Source organism: Pan paniscus, chromosome 8 (genome assembly GCF_029289425.2).
Source record: "Pan paniscus chromosome 8, NHGRI_mPanPan1-v2.0_pri, whole genome shotgun sequence".
Classification (NCBI taxonomy): domain Eukaryota; kingdom Metazoa; phylum Chordata; class Mammalia; order Primates; family Hominidae; genus Pan; species Pan paniscus.
In genome coordinates this window covers 109568382-109595865 of record NC_073257.2, presented here as the reverse complement: position 1 = coordinate 109595865, position 27484 = coordinate 109568382, and the positions used below count along the sequence as shown (strand labels likewise).

The following is a 27484-nucleotide window of genomic DNA, read 5'->3' as shown; positions in this document are numbered from 1 at the left end:
TGACTCCAGCAGACTGCCCCCTCCTCTCCCTCAAAGCCGGAGCCAAACGGTGGGCTGGGAGGGGAGTTGAGCGGCAGAGTCTGAGGATCTGCAGAGGGCCACGCGCTGCAAGGCGGTCAGTGCCGCGCGCGCTGGCCTCGGGCCCAGGAGAAGGGGCATCCGTCACGTGTACCCGGCAGGGCCAGCTTTCGCCGCACCCTGGGGCAGGAATGCAGCCCCGCCCAGCTCTCGCGCCAGCAAAACCGCGCTGGCCCTGGGGACTGACGTCAATGAAGGGGGCGCCTCGGGCGCCGCGCGGGGGCGGAGAGGGCGGTGGGCAGGGCCCGGGCAGACACGCCCCCTCACCGCCGCTCCGCCGCCGATTAGGTTCGAGGAAGCTTCGCACTCGCCTTTCGAGGCCAGCGGAGGCGGGGGGCGGGGATGGACACGCCCCCTCCCTGTCTCCCACCGATGATTGGCGCACGGAACTCCGCCTTGGGTTTGGAAGGCTCGCCTGGGAGCTCATACCCGGCTCGGGCCGAGGATTGGCTGTTCCGGGGCTAGGGAGCGCTTTCTCCCGGGAACCGCGGCTGTGACCCAAGTGGCCCGGACCAGTTTGGGGCTGGGTGCGGCCTGCCTCAAGCAACCAGGTACGTAGGTCGGCGGCCCAGCTCGGCGCTGCGGTGGGAGCCGGAGGGCGACAGTCAGAGCCGGGGTGCCAGCGGGACGCGACCGCCAGATCCACTCCTAAGTGGCCCCGTCGTTCTGCGAAGCGGCCACGTCTGAGCCCCGGGGCCTCCTCGTGCTGCAGATGTCGCCTTAGGACCTCGGCCAGGATACCCTCTGCCATGCTCTTGTGCTGCCCGTGATCACCGACTGGCCCTTGTAAGCACCTTCGCAGCAGGAAGCCCAGAGCTGCGCCTGCCCTTTCTGAAGGCTGTGGAAGAGGTTGGAGTGGGCGCATCTTAGCTTGCCCCATCCCCATTTGAGGTCTGTCGGAGCTGCCCTTCAGTGTGGTGAGTACCTGCTCCAATTCTCCACCGGGCAGTGGAGTGCAGAGGGTACAGAGGCTAGCTTGGGAGTCCTGACTTTGGATCCCTCCCTGCTCCTTCCACAATCTACAGAAGCAGATAGCCTCCGAAAGGCTTCTGGGACCGACCTTCCCCAGAAGACCTCCTCAGCCATCTGGCAGGAACAAAAATAACAGTGGCTTGAGAGCCCGGGTGCTGGGGTCAGACTGCCTGGGTTCATGTCCCAGCTTCCATCACCTGCCAGCTGTGTGACTTTGGGTGTAGCTTTCTCATCTGTAAAATGGGTATAACAATAGTGCCACCTCAAGTGAGGAGGAAAGAAAGCACCCATCTGAACGTGCTCTGTTCTGCGCTTGACACTGAACAAGCTGCCTCTATGATTTTAATCATAAAGCTATGATTTAAAAGTACACAGATTTGTTGATGGCTGTGATGATGAAAATGACAATGATTCTATAGCCCCTGGTAGTCAAACAGCTTTTCCCTTCATCATTTATTCATTCAACCAGCATACATAGAATGTCTGTGGTATACCAGGTACTAGAAGGAATGCCGTCACAAACTTAATCTCCCTTTTCCTGTTAAGGGTTATTTATACTCACCATTTATTTTAAAAAGCTTATTTAAAATTTTGTAGAGGCAGTCTTGCTATGTTGACCAGGCTGGTCTCGAACTCCTGGGCTCAAGCAATCCTCCCACCTCAGCCTCCCAAAGTCCTGGGATTACAGGTATGAGCCACCAGGCCCGGCCTTATACTCACTATTTTGATGACGAGCAACTTGTGGCAGGGGAAACTGAGACTTATCCAAGGTCACCCAGTTAGCAGCACAGCCAGAATTCAGGGTTCTAGAAATCTTGAAAGGGTTATCCCTAGATCTAGTAGCAGTTTATTTCCAGGTCATATATGAGAACTGGTCTGGGGAAAGGGCCCAGTTCCTTTCTCCACCTCCAGGGGCATGGATTTGGAGGCCAATGTATATCCAGTTCTCTAGGCATACCTCCCTGAGGCTAGGCCCTGCTGGTGGGGAAGCCCACACAGCCATTTGAACTGGGCTTCCCATTTGAGGAGCCACCGATTTTGGCTGCTGTCCAGTGGCATGTCTGTATAGGATAGCAGGCCAGGGTCCCAAGTATTGATTCAGGCCTTGGGCCAGAGCCTCCAGTAATTTTTCTAAGGGCCCCTAGGCCCCTGATTACAGAGATTATTGCTATCACCTGGGTTATTGGAAGGGGGCCTCCTCCTGCATGAGGACCTAGGAGTTGCCAGCTCACCCAAATGTGTTCTGCCTCTGGTGGTTACCTGTGCCTCCCTGGGACTGCAGTGAGATACTCTCCTAGAATAGCTGTCTGAACTGAACTTCGTATATTGCAAAGAGTGCTCAATTGCACGCCATATTTATATATTGCAAATTCATTGCATGGTGAGTCACTTTTTAAATATATTTCTTTGCTAGGGTTCCACAGTTCTTCACTTATTGCCTGTTTCAGAACAAGTTGAACTTTGTCATTTTCAACGTTTGGTATTTCCTTTGGGGTTTACTTTCAACCTAGTTTGTGTCAAATTGAAGTATTTTGCAATTGGTCTTTACTTGTTTGTACACAGACCCATACTTACCTTCTTTTATGTCAGCTCTGAAATGAAAGGTCCATTTGTAATCTTTTAATAGCCCCATGGTTTCATTTTCTAGTTTTCAAAAGTACTATTGTGCAAGTATACACTGACTTTTCCTGGACTAAGGTCTTCTCCAGGAAATTGGAGGGAAAATAACTATTGAACACATTGAATGAGACAGGAAAAGTTTCTTTTGATAATAAAAGTGTTCTGATTTGACATTTCATCGGTTTTCCCAAAACTTAACCATCTAATCCTACCTGGAATCAGCCTAGTTTTATTCCCAGCCTCACTCTGCTGTCTGAATCCCAGAATAAGAGACAGAGCCAAGAGTGAGGGGCTTGGCCGGTCATGGTGGCTCACGCCTATAATCCCAACACTCTGGGAGGATGAGGTGGGTGGATCACTTGAGGTCGGGAGTTCAAGACCAGCCTGGCCAACATGGTGAAACCTTGTCTCTACTAAAAATACAAAAATTAGTCGGGCGTGGTGGTGGGCACCTGTAATCCCAGCTACTTGGGAGGTTGTTGAGGCAAGAAAATTGCTTGAACCTTGGAGGCAGAGGTTGCAGTGAGCTGAGATTGCACCACTGCACTCCAGCGTGGGTGGCAGAGTGAGACTCTGCCTCAAAAAAAAAAAAAAAAAAAAAAGAGTAAAAAGAGTGAGGGGCCTCAAAATCTGGAGGTGCTAAGCCCTCCCTAAGGTTCAAGGAGGGTTGAGGCTGGAGGCTCAGACTCTCCCTGAGGGTTTCTTGGTATGTTTGTGACTCGCAGCTCGCTGAAGCTGTGGAGTCAAAGCCTTGCCATCCTGGGAGAGGTTGTTGGGAAGTCAGGCTCCAAGCCATTTCCTCCCCGAGGCAGCTGCTGCTACATGATCCTTATTGCCCTTCTTTTCCTGGGGAGGTGAGGCCAGATATCACCCTTTCTCCTACTACCCCAGACCTGCCTAGGCGTCTGCCCCGGGCTTGGTCATTGCCAGCTGAGGTCACTAGGGAGCTTTAGAGCTGTGAGTTCTGTTTTCTACCAGATGCTAACCCCAGGGCCCACTGCAGCAAAACAACATAGAGTAGGGAGGAGAAAGGGAGCTACTGGCTGGGGAATTTCCTAGCACCCAGTTAGCCAGACCTGTCCACACATTGCCCCTAGGCTTTGGCAGACAAGTAGCTCCGTTCCTCCTTCTGTACAGACTTACCTGCAGGTGGAATTGTTGACTCTCAGCACTGGTGCAGGCCCTCAGAAACAAACAGCATCAAGCTGTTCTTATAGCAGTAACAGGGAAGCTGACCCACAGAGGGGATGTGAATTGCCTGAGGTTTTTCAGCCAGTGAGTGGCAGAAGTAGGGCTTGAACCGACTCCTCTGACTCGTAAGCCAGGGCTCTGTGCACTGGGCTGGGTTGCAGTTCTTGATTTCTTCTGTGGAAGCTGGGCTCTTCCTCTTTAGAGTGCTACGGCTCAAGGCTGGGCTGTCACCCAGGAAAGAGCCCTGACCCTAGAGAACAGACTAACGAAATTCCACAGCTCCACCCCTGCCTCCACCAGGTGGGATAATTCATTGTCCTTCCCTTTCCATTGGTAGGATTTCCCCTTCATGAATTAGGTGGGAATAGGAAAGCATTCTTCATAGAAATGTGAAGTGTTCTTTAAGCTGCCTGGCTGTGAAGCCAGCTCGGGGGTTTAAAAGCGTGGGCTGACCGGGCGCAGTGGCTCACACCTGTAATCACAACACTTTGGGAGGCCAAGGCGGGTGGATCACCTGAGGTCAGGAGTTCAAGACCAGCCTGACCAATATGGTGAAACCCTGTCTTTACTAAAAATACAAAAAATTAGTCGGGAGTGGTGGGGGACGCCTGTAATCCCAGCTATTCGGGAGGCTGAGGCAGGAGAATCACTTGAACTCAGGAGGTGGAGGTTGCAGTGAGCTGAGATTGCAACACTGCACTCCAACCTGGGCAACAAGAGCAAAACTCACTCTCAAAAAAAAAAAAAAAAAAAAAAGCATGGGCTGCAGTCATTTGAACCACCTCTGGCCTCGGCTAAGCCACTGGTACTCATATTTGCATCTTAGCTTCCCTTTACTTCCCTGTGAAATGGGATAACAGTCCCTAACTCCTAGAATTGTTTTGAGGATTAAAGGATATCATACGTATTGCCTGATCCAGAGTAAATATCCCATAGTTAGCTTTTCTTTTTATCAACCTAAAAGTGTTACTTGGCGACTGTTGTCTTCTTGTCACAGTGTGTTTATGTCATCCAGCTCTGGGGGCTTAATTACCATATAGATTAGGTTTTAACTGGATTTTCATAATAGCACCTAAGGAGAGGCAGATTTTTAAATTTCCATTTTCCAAATAAAATACAATTTTCATGACGTTAACTCATCTGGAAGTCTTCTGCAGCTTTATTGTAGTTGTTAAATCTTTTGAAAACAGGGTGGAGTTTTTATGATAGAAGGCCTGGAAACTGGGACAGAGTGAGCATAGAAATGATTGGGATAATGAGGGTGACTATTGAGGTGAGGAGCGGAGAAGGCCAGGGCAAGGGAGGGAGTCATATTTTGGGAGTATGAGTGGGGCGGAGACAATTCAAACTCTTACAGAGAACAAAAGGCAGGTTAGGGGAAGGGTTACTTCTGCAAGTGGGTTGATAGGAAATTGGAAAAGTTTTTATATATAAGCTTTTGTACTGTTTGCCTCTTATGATGAGCATATAAATATTTTAATTTAAAAATATTTTAATGTTCCTTTTCCCCCTTTGGAAGCTGGTTGCTGTTGACAGCTGTCTCTGTAGCTGGCTGTGGAATGAGGTCTGACTTAGGCAACCAGGCCCTGGAGAAGCAGCAGGACCTGCTCCTCCTCTCCCCAGCAGGCCTGGGGCTGGGAGAGATGGGTGGGAGCACAGGCCTGTCATCAGCTGGCTGTGCCACACAGCTTGGAGGAAAGAGGAGGGTTTACCTGTACCCCTGACCCAGGTACAAAGGTCACAGAGGCCAACAGAGGAGGATTTGTGTTTATAAATTCCTCAGCATCCATGGAGGGTGGTTCCAGGCTCCTCCGTGGGACGCTTAAGTTACTTACATAAAATGCCATGTTGGCCTATAGACTGCGCACATCCTCCTGCATGCTTTAAATCATCTCTAGGGTACTTATAATACCTAATACAATGTGAATGTTTTGTAGCTACAATGTATCTATTTTTTATTTGTATTTTTTAATTGTTGTATCATTGTATTCTTTTTTTTAAGACGGAGTTTTGCTCTTGTTGCCCAGGCTGGAGTGCAATGGCGGGATCTCGGCTCACCGCAACCTCTGCCTCCTGGGTTCAAGTGATTCTCCTGCCTCAGCCTCCCGAGTAGCTGGGATTACAGGCATGCGCCACCACGCCTGGCTAATTTTGTATTTTTAGTAGAGACGGAGTTTCTCAATGTTGGTCAGGCTGGTCTTGAACTCCTGACCTCAGGTGATCCGCCCGCCTCACCTCCCAAAGTGCTGGGATTACAGGTGTGAGCCACCACACCCAGCCATATCATTGTATTCTTAAATTTTTTATTTATCCTCTTATTGGGTAACTGATATAATTTTATTTAGCTCTTATTGGGTAACTGATATACTGGGCTCATTTATCCTTACTATAACCCTAAGAAGTGGGTAATCTTATCCCCATTTGACAGTTAAGGAAACAGGCTCAGAGACGAGGTTGGGTAACTTGCTTAAGGTGTCAGAGTTGGGACTCAAAACCTGTTTTATGTAATGCCAGGCTTCCCTTGTTTCCAGGCTGTGCTGGAGACAAGGATGGGTGGGTAAGCTTCTTAGGCCTTTATTATTCAAAGTGAACTATCTAGAATCAAGGGAGATCCTTTAATTTTCACTTCCTGGATATGATGGGAGACATTGACACAGAGTCTAACTTCTATTGAACTTTCTTATAAGTTTCAGCCTCTGCCCTTGACAGTATATTCTAACCCTTGTAGCCTCCTCTTCTGCCTCCACCTCTTGCTCATTAGGTCCACTGGACTGTGGTTAGATCTGATTGGCTCATTTCATACTATGTTTGCTAAATTATACGGATTTGGTTCATCCCCAGGGTCTTGAAGATAGGAGGTGGGATGATGTCTCAATTTTATAGATTGAAAACACTGACCACTATTCTATATACTTTGTCTTCCTTCAATCTTCAAATTAATCCTACAAAGTAGGTAGTAGTACTAGGTGATAATTTGACACGGGAGGCAGCTGAGGCAGGGGGGATGCCCAGCCAGTAAGTGGTGGAGGGGGTAGAAGCGGGATTCCAACTCGGGTAGCCCAGCTGCACAACTCCTCTCTTACCTTTGTGCTATGGCACCTGGGCCTTAGCATCAGAGAGGCCTGGGTTCTCATCCTAGTTGCAGAACCATGGATGACTTAACCTTTCCTCAGATTCCTCATCTGTGAAATGAGGAGGATTAAAATACCTACCTTACAGGGCTGTTGTGCTTGTTACATCTCATTGATACTATGTGAAGCAAGCTCTTACAGGTGCCTGGTATAAGTACTCAACACAGTTGATTGAGCTGCTACTGGGCATACTGGCGTCTGCATGGAATCTACAGCTAGACAGACCTGGGTTCAACTGCTGGCTCTGCATGTGCACGTGGCTTTGTGACGCTGGCAAGTCATTTAACCCCTCTGAGTTGCACTTCTTCATCGGTAAAATGAGGATAAACAATAATTCTTACCTCACGGGTTGCTTTGAATCCTAAATGAGATAATATGGGAGTCTGACACATAAGTGCTTAAGTGATTTTAAGGCAGGAGACTTCCTCCAGTTTAGCTCTTGGAGAATGGAAACATCAGAAGCCCTAGGATTAGCCAGGACCCCCAGGTCTGGGAAGGACCAGCTGAGTTGATGATGTCTCCATGCTTTGCATCCTCAGAGCATCCACAATGGGTACCCCAGCCTCGGTGGTCAGTGAGCCACCCCCTTGGCAGGCCCCGATTGAGGCCCGGGGCCGCAAGCAGGCCTTGGCCAACATCTTCCAGGACGCCGAGCTGCTGCAGATCCAAGGCCTGTTTCAACGCAGCGGGGACCAGCTGGCCGAGGAACGGGCACAGATCATCTGGGAATGTGCAGGGGATCACCGTGTGGCTGAGGCCCTCAAGAGGCTGCGCAGGAAGAGGCCCCCAAGGCAGAAACCCCTGAGCCACTCGCTACACCACTGCAGCCGCCTCAGGTAGGTTCCTAGAACTGGATGGCTGAGGGAAGAGCACCAATGCCTGTTCCACCACTGCATGGCTGTGTGGCCTGGAGCTAGTTACTTGGCCTCACTGTAAAGTGCCTGCCCACCATTGGGGTGGTTATAAGGTCTACACAGTGTCACCACTTGGTTGGCACTTAAGAGATTGCTGTTGGTGGGTGCAGTGGCTCATCCCTGTAATCCCAGCACTTTGGGAGGCCGAGGCAGGCAGATCACTAGGTCAGGAGTTTGAGACCAGCCTGACCAACATGGTGAAACCCTGTCTCTACTAAAATTACAAAAATTAGCTGGGTGTGGTGGCACACACCTGTAATCCCAGCTACTCAGCAGGGTGAGGCAGGAGAGTCACTTGAATCTGGGAGGTGGAGGTTGCAGTGAGCTGAGATGACGCCACCGCACTCCAGCCAGCCTGGGTGACAGAGCGAGACTCTGTCTCAAAAAAAAAAAAAAAAAAAGATTGCTGTTACTTTTGGAGTCATATACAACCCTGTGAACTCCCATGGAAAGAGATGCCTGAGTCCTAGTAGCATCACCTCATTCTGCTGTTATTCTCAGCTTACCAGCCTGGGCAACATGGCGAGATCCTGTCTCTGAAAACACACACACACACACACACACACACACACACACACACACACACACCCTCCCCCCCCCCAAAAAAAGAGAAATTAGCCAGGCATGGTGGCATGCACCTGCGGTCCCAGCTACTCCAGGGGCTGAGGTAGGAGGATCACTTGAGGCCAGGAGTTTGAGGCTGCAGTAAGCTATGATCCTGTCACTGCACTCCAGCCTGAGTGACCTGAGTGACAGAGTGAGATTCTCTTTTTTTTTTTTTTTTAAAGCCTAATTAAAATCTTGGCTGGGGGATTACAGAGAATATAGCCTAGGAATGTACTGTCGAGGCATTATGGGTTAAAAATTGTTGAAAACTTTTACCTTGAGATCTCTCCCCAGTCTCCCTGGTGGGCCACTTCTTTGCCTAGGCCACTGCCAGCCCAGGAACAGTGAACCCAAAGGGATGGAGCTGAACCACTTGGCCTCAACCAGTCACTATGGGTGATGCTCTGGGCTTCATCTCTCTGCTGCCTTCTCTGGGGCCCACAATCAGAACATCAGACCTAAACAGGCCTTTGGAGGTCATCAGGTCCTGAGACGGCAAGTCAGTGTCATAGCTTGTATTTAACTCCAGTTAATTAGTACTCACTGCTTATCAAACCAGCTTAATAGCATGACTTATGACATCTGCCATGAGTACAGGATGAGGATGAAGAAATGTTGAGTTTTGCACAACCTGATCTGGTCCAATCCTTTCTACTGCAGAGAAATCTGTAAACTTTGTCTAGTCAGACAGTTCTCAGAGGGGGAAAGACCAGAGCAGAGCCCCGGTCTCATTTTGCTCCAAATCATATGTTTTATGGTCCACCATGACAAAACCTCTCGAAGTCCCCATTCCATTCTCCCTATTGATGTTGGCTAATCATACACTTGTTCTCTGCAGAATCCTGGAGCCCCACTCTGCACTGGCCGACCCACAGAGTGCCACAGAGACAGCCTCCAGTGAGCAGTATCTGCACTCTAGGAAGAAAAGTGCCAGGATCCGCCGGAACTGGAGGAAGTCAGGCCCCACAAGCTACCTCCACCAGATCAGACACTGATCCAGGGAAAGAGCCAGGAATGGCAGTGTCTTCCCTCTTGCCAAAGGGCCTGGGGAGGTGAAGGAAGAGAGACTTTAGGCAAGCAGCCCAAAGGGGTAAATGAAAGCAAGAGGCTGCTGCCACTGACCTGCTCCATTCAGAACAAGACTGGATGCTTCTGTTGAGCTCTCCATTACGTGGGACCCATTCCTCACCAAAATGAGGAGAGACAGTGACTGTTCCTGCCACAGTCCTTCCCAATCTAACACTATTCCTGGGCTGCATGATATTCCCCTGGGAGCAAAGTGACAGGCACTCAGATGCAGCATTTCACCACTCATGCTACTAATCTACCTGCTACTACTGTAAACCATGGTTCCAGCAGCCTGTTCCACACCCCCACACCATCAGGATAGCACAGGGAAACTGTAGTTTAAGTGGCAAATAAAAACATTTGCATCAAGAGCTGTGTGAGTCTGTCACAGAAGGGGAGGAAATGAAACAGAGTGGGAGGGGCAAGAGTGTCCCCAGGAAGGAAAAATCAGGGCTGGCCTCCTCTCTCCTTTTCACCTCCCTCTCCTTTTTCACCCCCATGCTGAGCCCCTGGACCACAGCCTCCTTTTCCAGAGTCTGTTGGATCGGGAGTAAAGAGGGGAGTCTCTGCAGCAGTCCTGATCCATAGGATCAGGAGAAGGGGGAAGACTGTCATGGTCAGCCCAGCACAGTAGGCTGAGGCCTTGGGCTGGCTTAATCTGTAGTCAAACTAGTGGTGCCAGATCCTCATTTGGTTTCTTCATCCTTATGGGCTGACCATCCCAAGGTGGACTGATGATTCTGAAGTTGCCCGCGTTATATCCTAGGCTTCCCATGGCCTGGAAACCCTTGAAGGCAGGGTTTTTCCCACAGTTCTGGCTCCACCTCAAGAGAGGCATACTCTGTGCTTATTATTAGCTTTCTTCTCCCTCTCCACCCACCCTATATGCTTGATTATTCAGGGTTTGAAGTGGGGCAGTGATGTACACAGGGCAGGGCTGCCCTCTGGTGGCCGAGAGGAGGAACCACTACTACCTTGAATTAGGTAGGTCCTCTTTTTTATTTTATTGTGTATTTATTTATTTATTTATTTATTTATTTATTTATTTTTATTTACTTAGAGACAAAGTCTTACTCCAGGCTGGAATGCAGTGGTGCAATCTCGGCTCAGTGCAACCTCCAACTCCCGGGTTCAAGTGATTCTCCTGCCTCAGCCTCCCAAGTAGCTGGGATTACAGGCGTGTGCCACCACACCCAGCTAATTTTTGTATTTTTAGTAGAGACGAGGTTTCGCCATGTTGGCCAGGCTGGTCTCAAACTCCTGACCTCAAGCGATCCACCCACCTCAGCCTCCCAAAGTGCTGGGATTACTGGTGTGAGTCACTGCACCCAGCCTGTAGGTCCACATTTCTTATCCCAAGCCCTTGGCACTAGATTATTTTGGAATTCAGATTTTTTATTTTTGGCTCTTAGGAAGTAGTCAGCAAATACTGTATAATCCCTAGTAGGGAACCATGTCATAAAATATATTGACATTTCTGCAACAAAGAATCACACTAAAAGGAACACATCATAATTACCAATAGCTTCCTATCAGTGTAGGTTCAGGTCAGGTTTGGTTTCAAATGGGTTATGAAAATACTTTTGGTTTTCAGAGCATCGGGACTCTGGAAATGAGGACCTGGATCATCCTTTATTAGGGAGAAATAGCCCCAGGAGCCACGTCTCAGCAACTCCATGGAAACACAGGTTTCTTTGCCCTCAAAATTCCGTTCCTACCTTCTTTGTCTTCCTTCCCCCAAAGAAACTGGACAAAAAAGGTCAGAACTGGATTTGTTATTCATACATTTGCGTTGATTTAAATACATTACGTACAATTTCTACATTGGATTAGAAGAACGACACAGGGGGCAGCAGCACTCTCACAGCCCAGCCTCCATTCCCTGACACTGGAGGCAGGGCCTATGGCTGGCAGAGGGACGGTGTTCCATGAGTGCCACCCAGAAGCCTCCCCCGGCATTCTGGGCCCCTGGCTCTTCCAGAGTCCACATTCAAGGCAACCTGAGCACAGGCTTGAGGGAGAGTGGAGAAAGGCCAGGAAAGGATGCCCACACTCTTGCCTGCCAGGCCCAGGACCAGCTCGCTCCTACACTGGACCCAATTTCCTTCTGATCACAGAGCTGGTCTGGATCAAGACAATGTGGAGATCTGGTGTGGAGGCTGTGGCCAGGTGAGGCAGCCGGGCTCCCTGTTAGACCCCCAGGCTCTCTTGAGCACCAGACGGGCACTTTACCAACAGGTTTGGGTAAAAATGTCTACAGAGAGCTATGCACACCTGGGTCCCCTTCTGGCTCCTACAGTCAAGGGGCAAGTGTTCTCTCGAACATTGTTCCCAAGGCCAGTGTCCGAGTCAGCTGCATGTGATTGTCGGGGCTGGGATTGGGGCAGGCAGGCGAGCTGTACCTTCGTCCACAGGGCATGCACATCCGGCTCTCAGAAATTCTTCCTGTCAGCCAGGTGGAAGCCCGGGACAAGTGGACTCCTGGTGGCTGGACTGGAAGGGGACCGGCGGGGACCACCAGCCTGGACCAGCTGACCAGAGGGCTGCACATCTCTGCTCTGCAGCCGGGCAAGCAGAGGATATGCAGCCATAGTCCTCACTCCCTTTCTTTGGTTGTTTTTCAAACCTTCAAGATAGTTACTTTCTGAGGTTGACTGACCAATCGCAAGGTGCCAGAATTGTGAAATGTCCAGTAGCACAGGGCATGAACACAGCTGCCCCTCCAGACACAGATGGCACCCTTTTTACTCCCTCCTGAGGCCGTACTTTGCTTTGGTGTAGAAATGGCTCAAACACCTGGCAAGTGGGGGTGGGGAGTGAGGCAGCAGGGGAAAAGACACATGGAAGCAAGAAGATACGCACTGAGCTGCGCAGGACCTGGGACAGTTTGAAGGCCTCTCTCCTTTGGGCCCCACCTTTCTCAGGGAAGCCATAGAGAAATCGGCCTAGGACAAGTCAGAGAGAAAAGGGAAACTGCCACTTATGAGGCAGAATCCACGTCCTGTTACTTCTACCAAGCAGCAGCGGTAGCACAGAAAAAAGTCCAAGAACCTAATAGCCTGTCCTCTTAGAAGCCAAGACTCATCCTAGAGCCCTTGCAGAGACCCACTCCCGAAGACAAACTGAACTCTTACATCAAAAGAGTTGGGGAAAAAATTTAAAACGAGAGGAACAAATGAGAAGATTGGGACCAAGGACTCAGGAAGCAAGGTGGGATATGTTCACCCATAGACCACTTAGCTCCCGGCATACACTCCGGCTGCGTGGATCACTTTTACATGCTGGGAGTCAACTTCCTATTAAAATATAAATGCTAAGACTAGCTCTTCCTGCCTCTGCTTGAGAAACAGACAAGCTGTAGGCCAGCAGAGAGCAGAGAGGTTCTCTATGATTGTGTGCGGAAGTGCTGGCAGGGGTAAAGCAAAAACCTCCCTTCCAGGAGAACTGTTTCGAGGCTTGCAGCCAGCCCACAGCACTGATGGGAGATGGAGAAGGCTTGGCAAAAACCCAAAAGAAAGGTGTGGCTTCTGTCTGTCCCAGTGCTGTGGTACTGCGAGTCATCCAGTTGCCCTCTGACACCACCTTGGCTCATGGGAGGAAGCAACTGCAAGGCAGCTGAATGTCAGGTCTATGCAAATTTAGGCCTGGATTAAAGGTTTCTGACATGAGATGACCCAGGGTTCTGCTACAAGCATTTAAAGTTGTTTTTGTTTTGTTTGTTTTTCTGATGCAGAATATAATAGGGAATTGCAATAGAGCAGGGTGTCAGGGAAGGAAGGGACTGTCCCAGCCTGCTACCAGCAGATGCTGGAAGGGAGATGTTCCTTCCCAGGCATCTGGACTACGTGCATGGAGCTCCAGCCTCCCCCACACTCAGAAGGGCGAGGAGCATTCACTGTTCCTGATTGTGCTTCTCCCTGTGGGTGGAAAGCTCTGAGCGGGGTGGCAAGCAGAGAGAGAGGGCTCTTAAAGGTGCTGCTCTCCACCGGCTTCTCTGGCTTTTCCTGCACCCCACTCCCCAGGCTTCCTCCCACCAGTCTCTGACAATATTTCCTCTGCCTGCCTCTGGAGCTACCACCATGAAAAGAAGGGCTTCCGGCTCTGAAAGCTCTGTGTGTAGGACTCGCTAGAAGACCGCTGGTGGGAACGGGCCGTCTCGACAATCACAGGTGGCATCTGGACGAGGTGCAGGGGACTCTTGTTGTCTTTCAAGGCCTGGGTCAGATTTAAGATCTGCAGTGGGAAAAAGGAGATGGGTGAGGGAGAGGCCTCAGCATTCCAGATCTGCCTCTGAAAGGAGATCAGTAGAGAGGACGCCTACAAATCAATTTTTAAAAATACCAATGGAAAATCATGCAAATAGGCCATTAACAAAAGTAAAAATTAGCAAAACAGAAAATGGAAACCTCTCTAATCATTTAAAAAATACAAATGAAAACAAATCCTTTATTTTTTTGCCCTCCAGTTAGTAAAGATACAAAAGAATGACGCAGAGTTGGGGAGAATTCAAAAAAATAAATACTTGCCAGGCACGCTGGCTCACGCCTGTAATCCCAGCACTTTGGGAGGCTGAGGCAGGTAGATCACTTGAGGTCAGGAGTTTCAGACGAGCCTGGCCAACATGGCGAAACCCCATCTCTACTAAAAATACCAAAAAAAATTAGCCGACCGTGGTGGCACACGCCTGTAGTCCCAACTACTGGGGAGGCTGAGGCAGGAGAATTGCTCGAACCCGGGAGGCGGAGGTTGCAGTGAGCCGAGATCGTGCCACTGCACTCCAGCCTGGTTAACAGAGTGAGAGACTCCGTCTCAAAAAACAAACAAACAAAAAAAAAAACACAAAAAACACTTAAAAATGAACAGATCCTAACCTGGCCAACATGGTGAAACTCTGTATCTACTAAAAATACAAAAAAATTAGCCAGGTGGGGTGGTGCACACCTGTAATCCCAGCTGCTTGGGAGGCTGGGCATAAGAATCACTTGAACCTGGGAGGTGGAGGTTGCAGTGAGCTGAGATCATGTCACCGTACTCCAGCCTGGGCAACAGAGCAAGACCCTGTCTCAAAAAAAAAAAAAAAAAAAAAAGAACAGACCCTCTGACTCGGCAATTCCATTTTTAAGAAACACTAATGGATATGCATAAAACATTTAGTTCCAAAAACAAATGTAATATTGTTTATAACAGTGAAAAGATGTAAACTAGTTAATACTTTAAGGGATAAGAAACAATTATCCTAAAATATATAGAAATTTAACCAGGGAACTATCAAATATATATATAAATGTATTGGCAAAGAAGCGATCACAATGTTGTGTTAGATGCAAAGGAAAGCAGAAAAGGAACCAGTGTTAGATTGTGACCCCACTTTTACTTTCTAAATTCTATCTTCCTATCTAACTATAGTGTAGAAAAAAGTCTGGCAGTTGGCAGTGGTCATCTCTAGGTCTCAAGAAATTATAGGTGGTTTTGGTCCGGGCGTAGTGGCTCATGTCTGTAATCCCAGCACTTTGGGAGGCCGAGGTGGGCAGATCACGAGGTCAGGAGTTCAAGTCCAGCCTGGCCAACATGGTAAAACCCCATATCTACTAAAAATACAAAAATTAGCCAGGCATGGTGGCGCATGCCTGTAATCCCAGCTACTTGGGAGGCTGAGGCAGGAGAATCACTTGAACCTGGGAGGTGAAGGTTGCAGTGAGCCAAGATCGCACCACTGCACTCCAGCCTGGGTGACAGAGCGAGACTCTGTCTCAAAAGAAAAAAAAAACCTCTGTCCAACCCCCTTCCAGGGAAAAATGGGCTCAGCAAACCCAGGAGGTGCTGTCATCAGAGGTCTTTAGATAAATGGCAGGAAGAAGTAAATGCAGAATTAAGGCTGAGAAGATCCTCTTGCCCTTTAAAGATGGGAGAAGCTGAATTTTCTGTATACAAAAATCATAATCCTAACAGCTATTAATACTACAAATTGAGTATTTTAGTATACCAGGTACTACTCTAACTGTTTCAAATCATTTATCTCATAATAATTCTGTAAGGCGGGTACCATTATTATTATCTTGAGACAGGTTCTCACTCTGTCCCCAAGACTGGAGTGCAGTGGTGCCATCTCAGCTCACTGCATCCTAGACCTCCCAGGCCCAAGCAATCCTTCCACCTCAGCCTCCTGAGTAGCTGGGATTACAGGTGTGCGCCACCACGCATGGCTAATTTTTGTGTTTTTTGTAGAGATGGGGTTTCACCATGTTGCCCAGGCTGGTCTCCAACTCCTTAGCTCAAGTGATCTGCCCACCTAAGCCTCTCAAAGTGCTGGGATTACAAGTGTGAGCCACCATGCCTGGTCTCAGCTACTATTATTGATCCCACATTAAACATGAGGAAACTAAGGGAAGGAGAGATTAAGTAACTTACCCAAAATCTCACAGGTAGTAAATGGCAGAGCTAGGCTTCAAAAACCCAGGCACTGTGACCACAGTTTGCACCCTTAACCACTAGGTCATCCCAACTCTCTTTAAGTAGACTTCAAAGTGATAGGCATAATACCAGTACCCTACAGAGTTTTCAAACCATTTTTCAAGCATTTCTTTACTATGCTTTGGAAGATCAACAATCCCCTTGGTTTCCTTAGCTCCCTTTGAAGGTGAAGTGGAAGGAGAAGGAATAATGTAAGTTGCACCTATAACAACAAAATTATAACCATAATCAATATGTGAGTGCTTCATGTGCCCAGTACTCTTTTTACTAAACGCTTGATAAGCATTATCTCATGAAATTCTCCAGCCAACTGTGCAATGTATTATTACTATCCTGTTTTATGAACAAGAAAACAGAGGCTTTTGCCCCAGGCCACAGAGCTTCCAAGTAGTGAAGCAGTCTGGCTCCAGGGCCCAGATCTTAACCACCAAAACATACAGCCTGCCTTGAGCAACTCTAGGACAGAGAGCATTAGTTTAATTACCAATGAATTACCTAGCAACTAGCATAGAGATGAGTGCACATTAAGTGCTTCAACAAGCACTGGATACCAGGGAAGAGGTGGGAGAATTGGGAGGGCCACTTTTCCTCTCCTAGGTGTTAAGGTACAGCCAAAAATAATGTACAGAACGGACTTTAAAAAGGTGTAAAACACGGCCGGGCGCAGGGCCTCACGCCTGTAATCCCAGCACTCTGGGAGGCGGAGGCAGGTGCATCACTTGAGGTCAGGAGTTCGAGACCAGCCTGGTCAACATGGTAAAACCCCGTCTCTACTAAAAATGCAAAAATTAGCCGGGCGTTGGGACATGCGCCTGTAATCCTAGCTACTTGGGAGGCTGAGGCACAAGAATTGCTTGAACCTGGGAGGTGGAGGTTGCAGTGAGCAGAGATCATGCCACTGCACTTTAGCCTGGGTGACAGAGTGAGACTCGGTCTCAAAAAAAAAAGGGGGGGGGTATAAAACACAAACTTCAAACATTTGCTCAACCTGAGCACACAACACTCCCAGAGACGCCAAAGATACTGGGAGGATGTCCCAGGCTTACCTGGCCCCGCATGACAGCAATCTGCTTATGGAACTGGCCCCTGTCGAAACCAGGATCTTTCTGCAAAAGAAGACCAGAAGGAGATGGAACCTGTGTGAATGCCTCACAGGAACCCATTTTCTCCCCCAGTTAGAAACTTTCTAAGAAGGAAAACCTGCATAAGGCTTCTGCAGCTTTGTGAAGTCAACTACTCCCACAAGAACTCCCTGCTTTACAGATGAGGAAACAGAAGACAAGTCAATATCTTCCTCTGCATCTCAAACTCTAGGCTCCAATGCTCCATATTAAAATGAAAGCCCTGCAGATACATTGCAGCCACATGATGCACAGGAGAGACACATCAGTGTGATTTCTCACCCCTGCCCATTTCTCTCAAACCCATCCAAACCAGGTCCTGCTGTCCACATGTGGAAATCTTGCTATTCGTTGGCTAACTCAAGTCAGAAAGGTGTTAGCCATTTCCTCTTGGCTTTTGTCAGGACCAATTAAAAAAACCATTAAAAATTCCTTCTCCCATATGATAATAGGGCTGAGGTTCCCAGGGCTAACCTTGAAGAGTTCATATAGGTCCTCTTCCAAGTCCTTGACGAAGTTAGGGTCCGATATCTTTGGAAGGATCAGATCTTTGATCTCCTGAGAAAATGGGACTTTCGCCTGGGGCAACCAGGCCCAGTAAAAAGGATCTGAAAAGAGGAAAAGTCAAAGGCAAAGCTGGTGTTGGAAAAGTCCCTGCTCATCTGTGTCCTCCACCAGTCAAGGCACTTTCTAAAGGAGAACCCCTCTTCCCTGACATACAACAGAAACAAAAACTTACAAGTGCTCTTAACTGTAAAGGTTACACAGCTAGTCAGTAGAGGAACCAGGGTTCAAACCCAGGGCTGCCTAATGTCAGAGCTCATTCTCAGACATTACATGACCTTCCAAGATGCAAGGTCTAGAAGCAACTACTTGCCACTGAGACGCTGAGATGGTCCTTCTGAAAAGGAAGACTAATGCTGCAAAAGGGGCTACTGACTCCCTATATTTATTTCTCCTCCTTTCCAGAAGCTTCTCAGTTACAACAGGGTAGGAGATGGAACAAGGAAGACAGAACACTGATAGGCAGCTTATATTTAGAGGCACAATTAGAATAAATTATGGAAAGACAGTCCTCAGATAACAGAAAAAAAAAAGATATTTCAGGAAATATACACTAAAACAATAAAATAACAAATCAAAAAATTAAAAAAGGGCCGGGCGCGGTGGCTCATGCCTGTAATCCCAGCACTTTGGGAGGCCAAGGCGGGTGGATCACAAGGTCAGGAGATTGAGATCATCCTGGCTAACACACTGAAACCCTGTCTCTACTAAAAATACAAAAATTAGCTGGGCATGGTGGCGGGCGCCTGTAGTCCCAGCTACTCAGGAGGCTGAGGCAGGAGAATGGTGTGAACCCAGGAGGAGGAGGTTGCAGTGAGCCGAGATCGCACCACTGCACTCCAGCCTGGGCGACAGGGCAAGACTCCGTCTCAAAAAAAATAAATAAATAAAAAATAAATAGCCCTCGGCCAGGCGCAGTGGCTCACACCTGTAATCCCAGCATTTTGGGAGGCTGAGGCAGGCAGATCACCTGAAGTCAGGAGTTCAAGAACAGCCTGGCCAACATGGTGAAACCCCGTCTCTACTAAAAATACAAAATTAGCCGGGCGTGGTGGCGCATGCCTGTAATCCCAGCTACTTGGGAGGTTGAGGCAGGAGAATCGCTTGAACCCAGGAGGTGGAGGTTGCAGTGGGCCCAGATCGCACCATTGCACTCTAGCCTGGGCAACAAGAGTGAAACTCCATTTCCAAAAAAAAAAAGACAGTCCTCAGAAAGAACGAGAAGAATGCAAAGAGACAATGAGAAAACTCATCTTTATGCTTCTAATTTCTAATCACCTTTATGCTTGTAATGGGAATCATAGAAGACAAAAATTAGAAAAACAGCTTACATTATGAAATAGTTGCCATATGCCAGCCATTGTGTTAAAGTGCCTGAACTCCATTATTTCATTAATTTTTAGAATAATCCTATGATAGAGACATTATCATCTCCACTGCACAGTGAGAAAATATACTGAGCAAGGGAAGAGCCAGACCACCATTGTCTGGAGACTTACATGCCCTCCAGGAGTCAGGATGCTTCAGTGGGAAGGCCAGCCCATTGTCTATGGCAGCCACCTTGATAACAGGCTCCTTCACCACCACCCAGTCTGTGTCCTGAAGAGCAAGGAAAGACTAATGACTGAGGAAACCCATCTCCCTCAGGCCCTTCCAATTAGTAGCAAAGCAACTCATCCCAACTCGCTCAAGAGAAGAATTCTTATTGAACTTATCTTGAGCTACTCTCTGAACTGGCTTCCATGTTGTTATCTGAACTTAGCACATTTTGGTGCCTCTGACCTGGCTCTTGTTCAAAGTTCAAGAGTCCTGTTCTTATCTTAGAAAAGGTACACTTCCCCAAGAGTTGCTACAGTCCTTGGTAAGAAGGAAATGACAATAATAAAGATAACTATAAGCCATTCCTCCTAGGGAAAGAAAATGAGAATCCTGAAAGCAGAACAGAAGAAATAAAATCCATATCAGTTGGCCAAGGTCCTTTTGTGTGGACCTTGACTCAGATGTTACTTCACTGGTGACAACTACATTTTCCAGCGAGAAAACAGAGCCTCGGAAGATAACAGCTGGCTGCTCTTGCACAAGGGAGTCTGTTCTCCTGCTTCAGTGGGGCATGAAAAGGAAAAGGACAAGAGATGAATGTAAAAAGAGTGGGCATGTCACCTGTGACAGCCCATGTCAGAGACAATCACTGACTATGTGGCTCCATGCTTCAGGTTCATGGATGCCATCACAGGAACAAGAACTGTGGTTCCAGGATGCCTGAATCTGAATCCCCTGAGATACCTTATTAAATGTGCAGAATCCTGAGTTTTACTCCAGACCTGATGAATCAGTTTCTAAGGGAAAGGCCTGAAGAATCTGTGTACTATTTTAAATAACTCTTCAGAAGATTCAGGCACAAAATTTGAGAGCCACTATTAGAGAAAGTAAAAAAGTTATAAGGAATGAAAACCCCACCCTGGGCCACATAGCAAGACCTCATCTCTACAAAAAATTAAACAACTTTTGCGCCTGTAGTCCCAGCTACTCAGGAGGCTGAGGTGAGAGGACTGCTTTGAGCCCAGGAGTCCAAGGCTGCTGTGAGCTAGGATAGCACCACTGCACTCCAGCCTGCGCAACAGAGCAAGACCCTGCCTCTTTTTTTTTTTTTAATTTTTGAGACAGAGTCTTGCTCTGTCGTCTGGGCTGGAATGCAATGGTGTGATCTTGGCTCACTGCAACCTCAGCCTCCCAGGTTCAAGCCATTCTCGAGTCTTAGCCTCCCGAGTAGCTAGGAATACAAGCTCCCGCCATCATGCCCAGCTAATTTTTGCATTTTTAGTAGAGATGGGGTTTCACCATGTCGGCCAGGCTGGAACTCCTGACCTCAGGTGATCCTCCCACCTCGGCCTCCCAAAGTGCTGGGATTACAGGTGTGAGTCACCATGCCCGGCCAACCCTGTTTCTTAAAAAAAAAAAAGAAAGAAAGAAAAGAAAAAAGAAATAAAACCAATCTCACTCTCCCCCAGGCAGTCTTCTGCTAATTTTGTAAAACATGTAGACTGAACAGTGATAGAGAAGTATGGTGGAGGATGAAAGGAATGAGAAAGGAAAGAAAGTTGCAGGAGCAGCTTTTTCTAAACTTATGTTCTGTGGACTTGCGGTCTGTTGTGAGAAAAGTGGCTCATGGTTTAAAAGGGGTAGAAATCAAATTTAAATAGGTTTGTTTAACATAGTACTTCTCAGACCTTTACTATGCTACTGTGCAATATGAAGCTCAAAGAACAGAGTACATAATATGTTCCAAATTTACTTGACCCTTTCTTCATGCTATTCCTATTAACATGTGTCAGTAGGATGTCCTTGAAACACATATTGAGAAAAACTTTACCAAATATTAACCTATTAATTTTAAACATATGTGCCCCCCGATTCTTCTGAACTTGTATGAACTACATCTCTGACCATTTTATGTGTTTCTATATTATGCAAATACTCTTCATTCTCTTTAAGATTTATCTCAGTCTCTTACCCGAGAGCTAGAACTATCCATTGGACAGTCATATTTAATCAGCCAGTTGTCATTGCCTCGATCTGTGAACAGAAATATAAAGTTAGCAGAAAAAGGGGGGATGATTTTCCATTTTTGTAATGGTGGACTAGGTATTCTGGACACTCGGACTAACGCTTCTACTGAGAATGACTACAAATGCTGGATAAAATATTTTTAGATCTCTTTTAAGGTACTGGAGATTTTAATAAGACCACAAAGGATTTAAGAGTGAAGATATGGGAGAGAAAGGAAATCCATGGGAGGACGTGGAGCCCAGCACTGTGGCTTCTTTTCCCCTAGAGCACCTGCCAATTTGGAAAGAGCTGGCTAAGAGCTTGAGAGGTAGAACAATTATAAGAGCCTTGTGGAGCTAGAGAGACAAAAACAATAATCCAGTGACTGATCAGGGGTAAGGGACCCTCGTATATCATCTATGCTTTGGGTTACGACCTGAAGCACTACACCTTGGAAATATACTAAGCTCCCCTCAACACCTGAAATTAAAGTGATACTGGATTGCTATTGCCCTAGATGCTTGCCAAAAGAAATCTTCCTCCAGACGGGATTTACAATGACATCTTAGGCCTTCATACAGCTCTACGATTTCTGATAGGCAGTATTTGACAATGAAAAACAACCAGGTATACAAAGAAACAAGATGACTGGAATAAAAGAGAAACAACTGAAAATTAAAACAGATCTGTAGGGGCTCCAAACAGTAAAAATATACAGACTTTAAAATGTTCACAACAAAATCCTTAATATATTTAAAAAGATAAAAGTCAAGATTAAGAATATCAGCAGAGGCTGTACCTGAAATCCCAGCATTTTGGGAGGCTGAGGAGGCAGAGAATCACTTGAGGCCAGGAGTTCAAGACCAGCCTGGGCAAAATAGCGAGACCCCATGTCTAAACAAATTGTAAATAAGATTAGCCAGGTGTGGTGGTACGTGCCTATAGTCCCAACTACTTGGGAGGCTGAGGCAGGATAGCTTGAGCCAAGTGTTGGAGGCTGCTGCAATGAGCTATGATCATACCACTGTACTCTAGCATGGGCAACAGAGTGAGACCCTGCCTCAAAAAAAAAAAAAAAATCAAACCTGAATTTGATCAAGCCTTTAAACTGAAGCAGTAAATTTACAGGAAACACAGAGAACTGGGGATGCCAAATCCACAATGTGGAACTTCTATAGGGCAAATATCCAGTTTCTTCAACAAATAAAAGGCAAGGGAAAAAAAAAGATGTGAAACTTTCCCTAAATTGAAGACATTTAAGAAACATATTAACCTGGCCAGTCACAGTGGCTCATGCCTGTAATCTCAGCATTTTGGGAGGCTGAGGTGGGAGGACTGCTTGAGCCCAGGAGTTTAAGACCAGCCTGGGCAACATAGTGAGATCCCATCTCCAAAAAAAAAACAGAAAAGAAAGATATTAACCAAATGTAATATGTGGACCTTTATATCATAATTTCGATAAGCCAATTATAAAAATCTTTTTTTATGAAACAACTGGGGTAATCCGAACACTGATGGGACATTAAATACTGATTATACTGAAAAAAAAAAAAAAAAAGTCTTTATCTCTTCAAGAACATATGGAGGTATCTATGGATGCTATAAAATGATGTCTCAGATTTGCTTTAAAATAATCCAGCAGTAGCCGGGCGCGGTGGCTCACGCCTGTAATCCCAGCACTTTGGGAGGCCGAGGTGGGCAGATCACGAGGTCAGGAGATCAAGACCATCCTGGCTAACACGGTGAAACCCCGTCTCTACTAAAAATACAAAAAATTAGCCGGTCGTGGTGGCGGGCGCCTGTAGTCCCAGCTACTCGGGAGGCTGAGGTAGGAGAATGGTGTGAACCCGGGAGGCGGAGCTTGCAGTGAACCGAGATTGGGCCACTGCACTCCAGCCTGGGCAACAGAGTGAGACTCCGTCTCCAAAAAAAATAAAATAAAAATAAATTTAAAAAAATCCAGCAGTTCCAGTCAAAGCCTTAGTTGAAAAAAAAAAAAAATCCAGCAGGGATGGGGGTAGCAGGAAGTGAGACCTTACATAATAACTGTTGAAGGTGGTAACAAGTACATGGGGTTTATTATACCAGTCTCTCTACTTTTGTGTATTTTGAAATTTTCCTACTAACCAGCTAAAAAACTATTTTAAGTAAACTATGGGTCAGAGAAGAAATGAACAATGGAAATTAGAAAATACAGTCTCCATCTATAAACTGAGAGGATAAAAAAATTTCAGTATATTTTATAATGATTGATTATGGAGAAAAAAAAACACTTGTAAGATACACCTAAACTATGCTTAAGATGAAATTAAAGTCTGAAGTGCATATATTAGAAAAGAAGAGCCCGGGCTCGATGGCTCACACCTGTAATCCCAGCACTTTGGGAGGCCAAGGCAGGCAGATCACGAGGTCAGGAGTTCAAGACCAGCCTGACCAATATGGTGAAACCCTGTCTCTACTAAAAATACAAAAATCAACCGGGTGTGGTGGCATGCACCTGTAGTCCCAGCTACTCGGGAGGCTGAGGCAGGAGAATCACTTGAACCTGGGAAGTGGAGGTTGCAGTGAGCCAAGATCACACCACTGCAATCCAGCCTGGGTGACAGAGTGAGACTCCGTCTCAAAAAAAAAAAAAAAAAGAAAAGAAAAGGAAGGGAAAGGAGAAAAGGTAAAAATCAATACTCTAAGAGAGAGGATTCTGGGAAGATGGTGGAGTAGGAAACAACAGAAATCTGTCTCCCCACGTGGACAACAATTGTAGTGGCAAAAATCTGTCTGATGTAATTATTTTGGAGCTCTGGAGTCTATGGAGGGCCTGCAACTTGCAGGGGAAAGCCTGGACAGTAAATTGTGGTTAATTTCATTCAATTTTGGCTCTTAGCCCCACAAGCAGCTACCCATCCCCCACCCTTCAGCCACATGGCAGCCAGATGTGCACAAGTTCCAGGAGCAGCTTGCAAATAGCTTGAGGGTGCCAAGGTGGGCAAAAAGGACCCTAACATCATAATGGTGAAAGATTGCAAGCTTTTCCTCTAAAATCAAGAACAGTGAAAAGATGCCTGCTTTTACTTCTATTCAACATAGTACTGGAAGTCTTAGAGCACTGAAGCAAGAAAAAAGAAATAAAAAGCACCCAAATTGGAAAAAAAAAAAAAGAGGGAAAATTATGTCTGTTCATAGATATGATTGTGTAGGTGCATAACCCTAAAATTTCCACACAAAAAAATAACTACTAGAACTAATAATTCAGGAAAGTAGCAGCATACAAAGTCAATCCACAAAAAAATCAGTTGCAAGCCAGGCGCAGTCGTTCACACCTGTAATCCCAGCACTTTGAGAGGCTGAGGTAGGAGGATTGCTTGAGCCCAGGAATTCGAGACCAGTCTGGGCAACGCAGTGAGACCTCATCTCTACAAAGAATTTAAAAACTAGCCAGGCGTGGTCCTCACACCTGTAGTCCCAGCTACTTGGGTGGCAGAGGTAGGAAGATCACTTGAGCCCAGGAGTCCGAGGCTGTAGTGAGCTATGATTGTGCTACTGCACTTCAGCCTGGACAATAGAGCATAACTCTGCCTCTTTAAAAAATAAAACTAAAGGCAAGAGATTGAGAGAAAATATTTGCAAATTATATATCTGATACGGGATTAATAGCCAGATATACAGAGAACTTTAAACAAATGTATAGAGAACTCAACAATAACAACCAAAAAAAATTCAAAAATAGGCAAAGGACTTAAATAGACAGCTCCAAAGAAAATATATGATTGGCCAATCAGCACATAAGAAGATGCTTAACATCACTAATCATTAAGGAAATGCAAATCAAAACTATAAGATAACATCTTACACCCATTAGGATGGTTACTATCAAAACAACAGAAAACATTCAGCAGAATGCAGATTAAATATGAAAAGGAAAAAACAGAAAACAGTAAGTGCTGGCGAGAAATTGGAAGGAACCCTCATGTGCTGTTGGTGGGAATGTAAAATGGCACAGCTGCTGTGGAAAACAGTATGGTGGTTCCTCAAAAAATTAAAAATAGAATTACCATATATGATCCAATAATTCCACTTCTGGATATATACTCAAAAAAACTGAAAGCAGGGTCTTGAAGAGATATTTGTACACCCATGTTCATAGTAGCATTGTTCGTAATAGCTAAAATGCAGAAGCAACCCAAGTGTTCACTGAAAGATAAATGGATAGACAAAATGTGGTATATACATAAAATGGATCAGTATTTATCCTTAAAAAGGAAGGAAATTCTGATATATACTACATCATAGATGTACCTTGAGAATGTTATGCTAAGTGAATAAGCGAATCACCAAAAGACAAATACTGTACTATTCCACTTACATGAGGTACTTAGAGTAGTCAAAATCATAGAAACAGAAAACAGAATGATTGTTGCCAGGGACGTGGGGAGGGGGAATGAAGAGTTACTGTTTAATGAGTATAGAGCTTCAGTTTTACAAGATGAAAAGAGTTCTGGAGGCCAGGCATGGTGGCTCACACCTGTAATCCCAGCACTTTGGGACACTGAGATGGGTGGATCACCTGAGGTCAGTTCAAGACCAGCCTGGCCAACATGGTGAAACCCCATCTCTATAAAAACACAAAAATTAGCCATGCATGATGGCGGGTGTCTGTAATCCCAGCTACTCAGAAGGCTGAGGTGAGAAAATCACTTGAACCCAGGAGGCAGGGGTTGCAGTGAGCTGAGATCGCACCATTGCACTCCAGCCTAGGTGACAGAGCAAGACTCGGTCTCAACAACAACAAAAAAGAGCTCTGGAGATGGATGGTGGTGACAGTTGCACAACAATATGAATGTATTTCATACTACTTTAAAATGGTTAAGATAATAAATTTTATGTTACATGCATTTTACTATGATTAAAATATCAGACAAAATATAGCTCCAATAAGGTGACTTTAGAGACTTTTTTTTTTTTTTGGAAACAGAGTCTTGCTCTGTCACCCAGGTTAGAGTGCAGTGGTGCAATTCTGACTCACTGCAACCTCTGCCTCCCAGGTTCAAGCGATTCTCCCACCTCAGCCTCCTGAATAGCTGGGACTACAGGTGCGCACCACCACACCCGGCTAATTTTTGTATTTTTAGTAGAGACAGGGTTTCACCATGTTGTCCAGGCTGGTCTAGAACTCCCGGCCTCAAATGATCTGTCCACCTTGGCCTCCCAAAGTGCTGGGAGTACACGCATGAGCCACCACATCCAGCCTGAATTTAAAGACTTTTGTCCTCAATACATGTACATTTTACCAGGTTAGTTGAATTTAAATTGCACTGAAAAAAAATTTTTTTTAAATATCAATGATCTAAACATCTACCTCAAGAAGATAGAGGAAGACAAAACTGTCCTGTTACAGGTCTTGAGGCTACAAGAACGACTAGGGATCAAGGATAAGAGTACTCTTCACAGTGCTTTGGAAGAGTTAAGTGTCTTCTGTCTGGAACCAGGAAAGAGTGTAAGATAAAATGCAAATACTAACTCCAGGCCTCACCACTTCTGAAAACTACACATGATGTGTCTGGACAAGGTACTCTGACTCCCAAGCCCTGCAAGCCTCCAGGCCTCCCCATGCCTCAAGACAGTCTGGCACAGGGCATGGGACCACCTGCAGCTGCTCACCAGTGTTGCGGATGATGTAATCCAGCACCACCAACCGCTCAAACTGGAGCAGTAGTTGCCGGTTAGTGTTCTCAGGAAGAGGTTCTGCTTCAAAACGCCGCAGCCAATAGTCTGCATCTTTGTAGCCTTCAACAAAGAGCTGGAATGAACCAACCTGGAACCAAGAGGAAGGAACAAAGGTTTTTCCCTACTGCCCAAATCCAAAGACCTTTGGAGTATATGCCAGATACCCATTAAGGCCCTATGGAGTTTGTATCAGAGAAGGAAAACTTTTCAAGATCTTTACTTCCTCATTTCTTGCAAGTACAGGAGAAAAGAGATGTAACAGTGATCATCCATCCAAATTAAAGAACCTATCCAAATGAACCAGAGGAGTAAAGTGAAAAGTTAGGTCTCAACTTTTCAAACCTTAGCCACTTGACAGAAATGAGGAAGACAGGATCCTCAGGGCAGGTTATTCACGTGCCCATATTTGAGTTGTAGGCACCTTGCTTCACCACTTGGATGACTATGTCACTATAAATCATGACCCTTGATAAGCCAGAGG

The 27484-nt window shown here is 46.5% G+C and overlaps 2 protein-coding genes across 2 annotated transcripts in view; one reads left to right on the top strand and one right to left on the bottom strand.

Moving 5' to 3' along the window:
- Positions 1–334: 334 nt before the first annotated feature.
- On the top strand, positions 335–9949 carry AVPI1 (arginine vasopressin induced 1). The gene is made up of 3 exons (XM_003825436.6): positions 335–995; positions 7532–7828; positions 9351–9949. Exons 2-3 carry the CDS (start codon positions 7542–7544, stop codon positions 9505–9507), a joined length of 444 nt encoding a protein of 147 aa, XP_003825484.2. The 5' UTR covers positions 335–995; positions 7532–7541; the 3' UTR covers positions 9508–9949.
- A 1391-nt stretch (positions 9950–11340) lies between these two features.
- Positions 11341–27484, bottom strand: part of PI4K2A (phosphatidylinositol 4-kinase type 2 alpha) — a 31895-nt gene continuing 15751 nt past the window's right edge. Inside the window, exons 4-9 of the mRNA XM_034931247.3 lie at positions 26938–27091; positions 21248–21309; positions 19236–19335; positions 17647–17780; positions 17098–17157; positions 11341–13813 (exon numbers count right to left, since the gene is read on the bottom strand). Coding sequence (XP_034787138.1) covers positions 13652–13813; positions 17098–17157; positions 17647–17780; positions 19236–19335; positions 21248–21309; positions 26938–27091 — 672 coding nt within the window. The 3' untranslated portion in view covers positions 11341–13651. The remainder of the gene's footprint in view (positions 13814–17097; positions 17158–17646; positions 17781–19235; positions 19336–21247; positions 21310–26937; positions 27092–27484) is intronic.

What these genes read in the sequence shown, in the direction of transcription:
- AVPI1 (XM_003825436.6), top strand. Translation starts at nt 7,542, where the DNA reads ATGGGTACCCCAGCCTCGGTGGTCAGTGAGCCACCCCCTTGGCAGGCC. An exon ending in CACCACTGCAGCCGCCTCAG is followed by an intron (nt 7,829 to 9,350) that starts GTAGGTTCCTAG and finishes TGTTCTCTGCAG; the next exon opens with AATCCTGGAGCCCCACTCTG.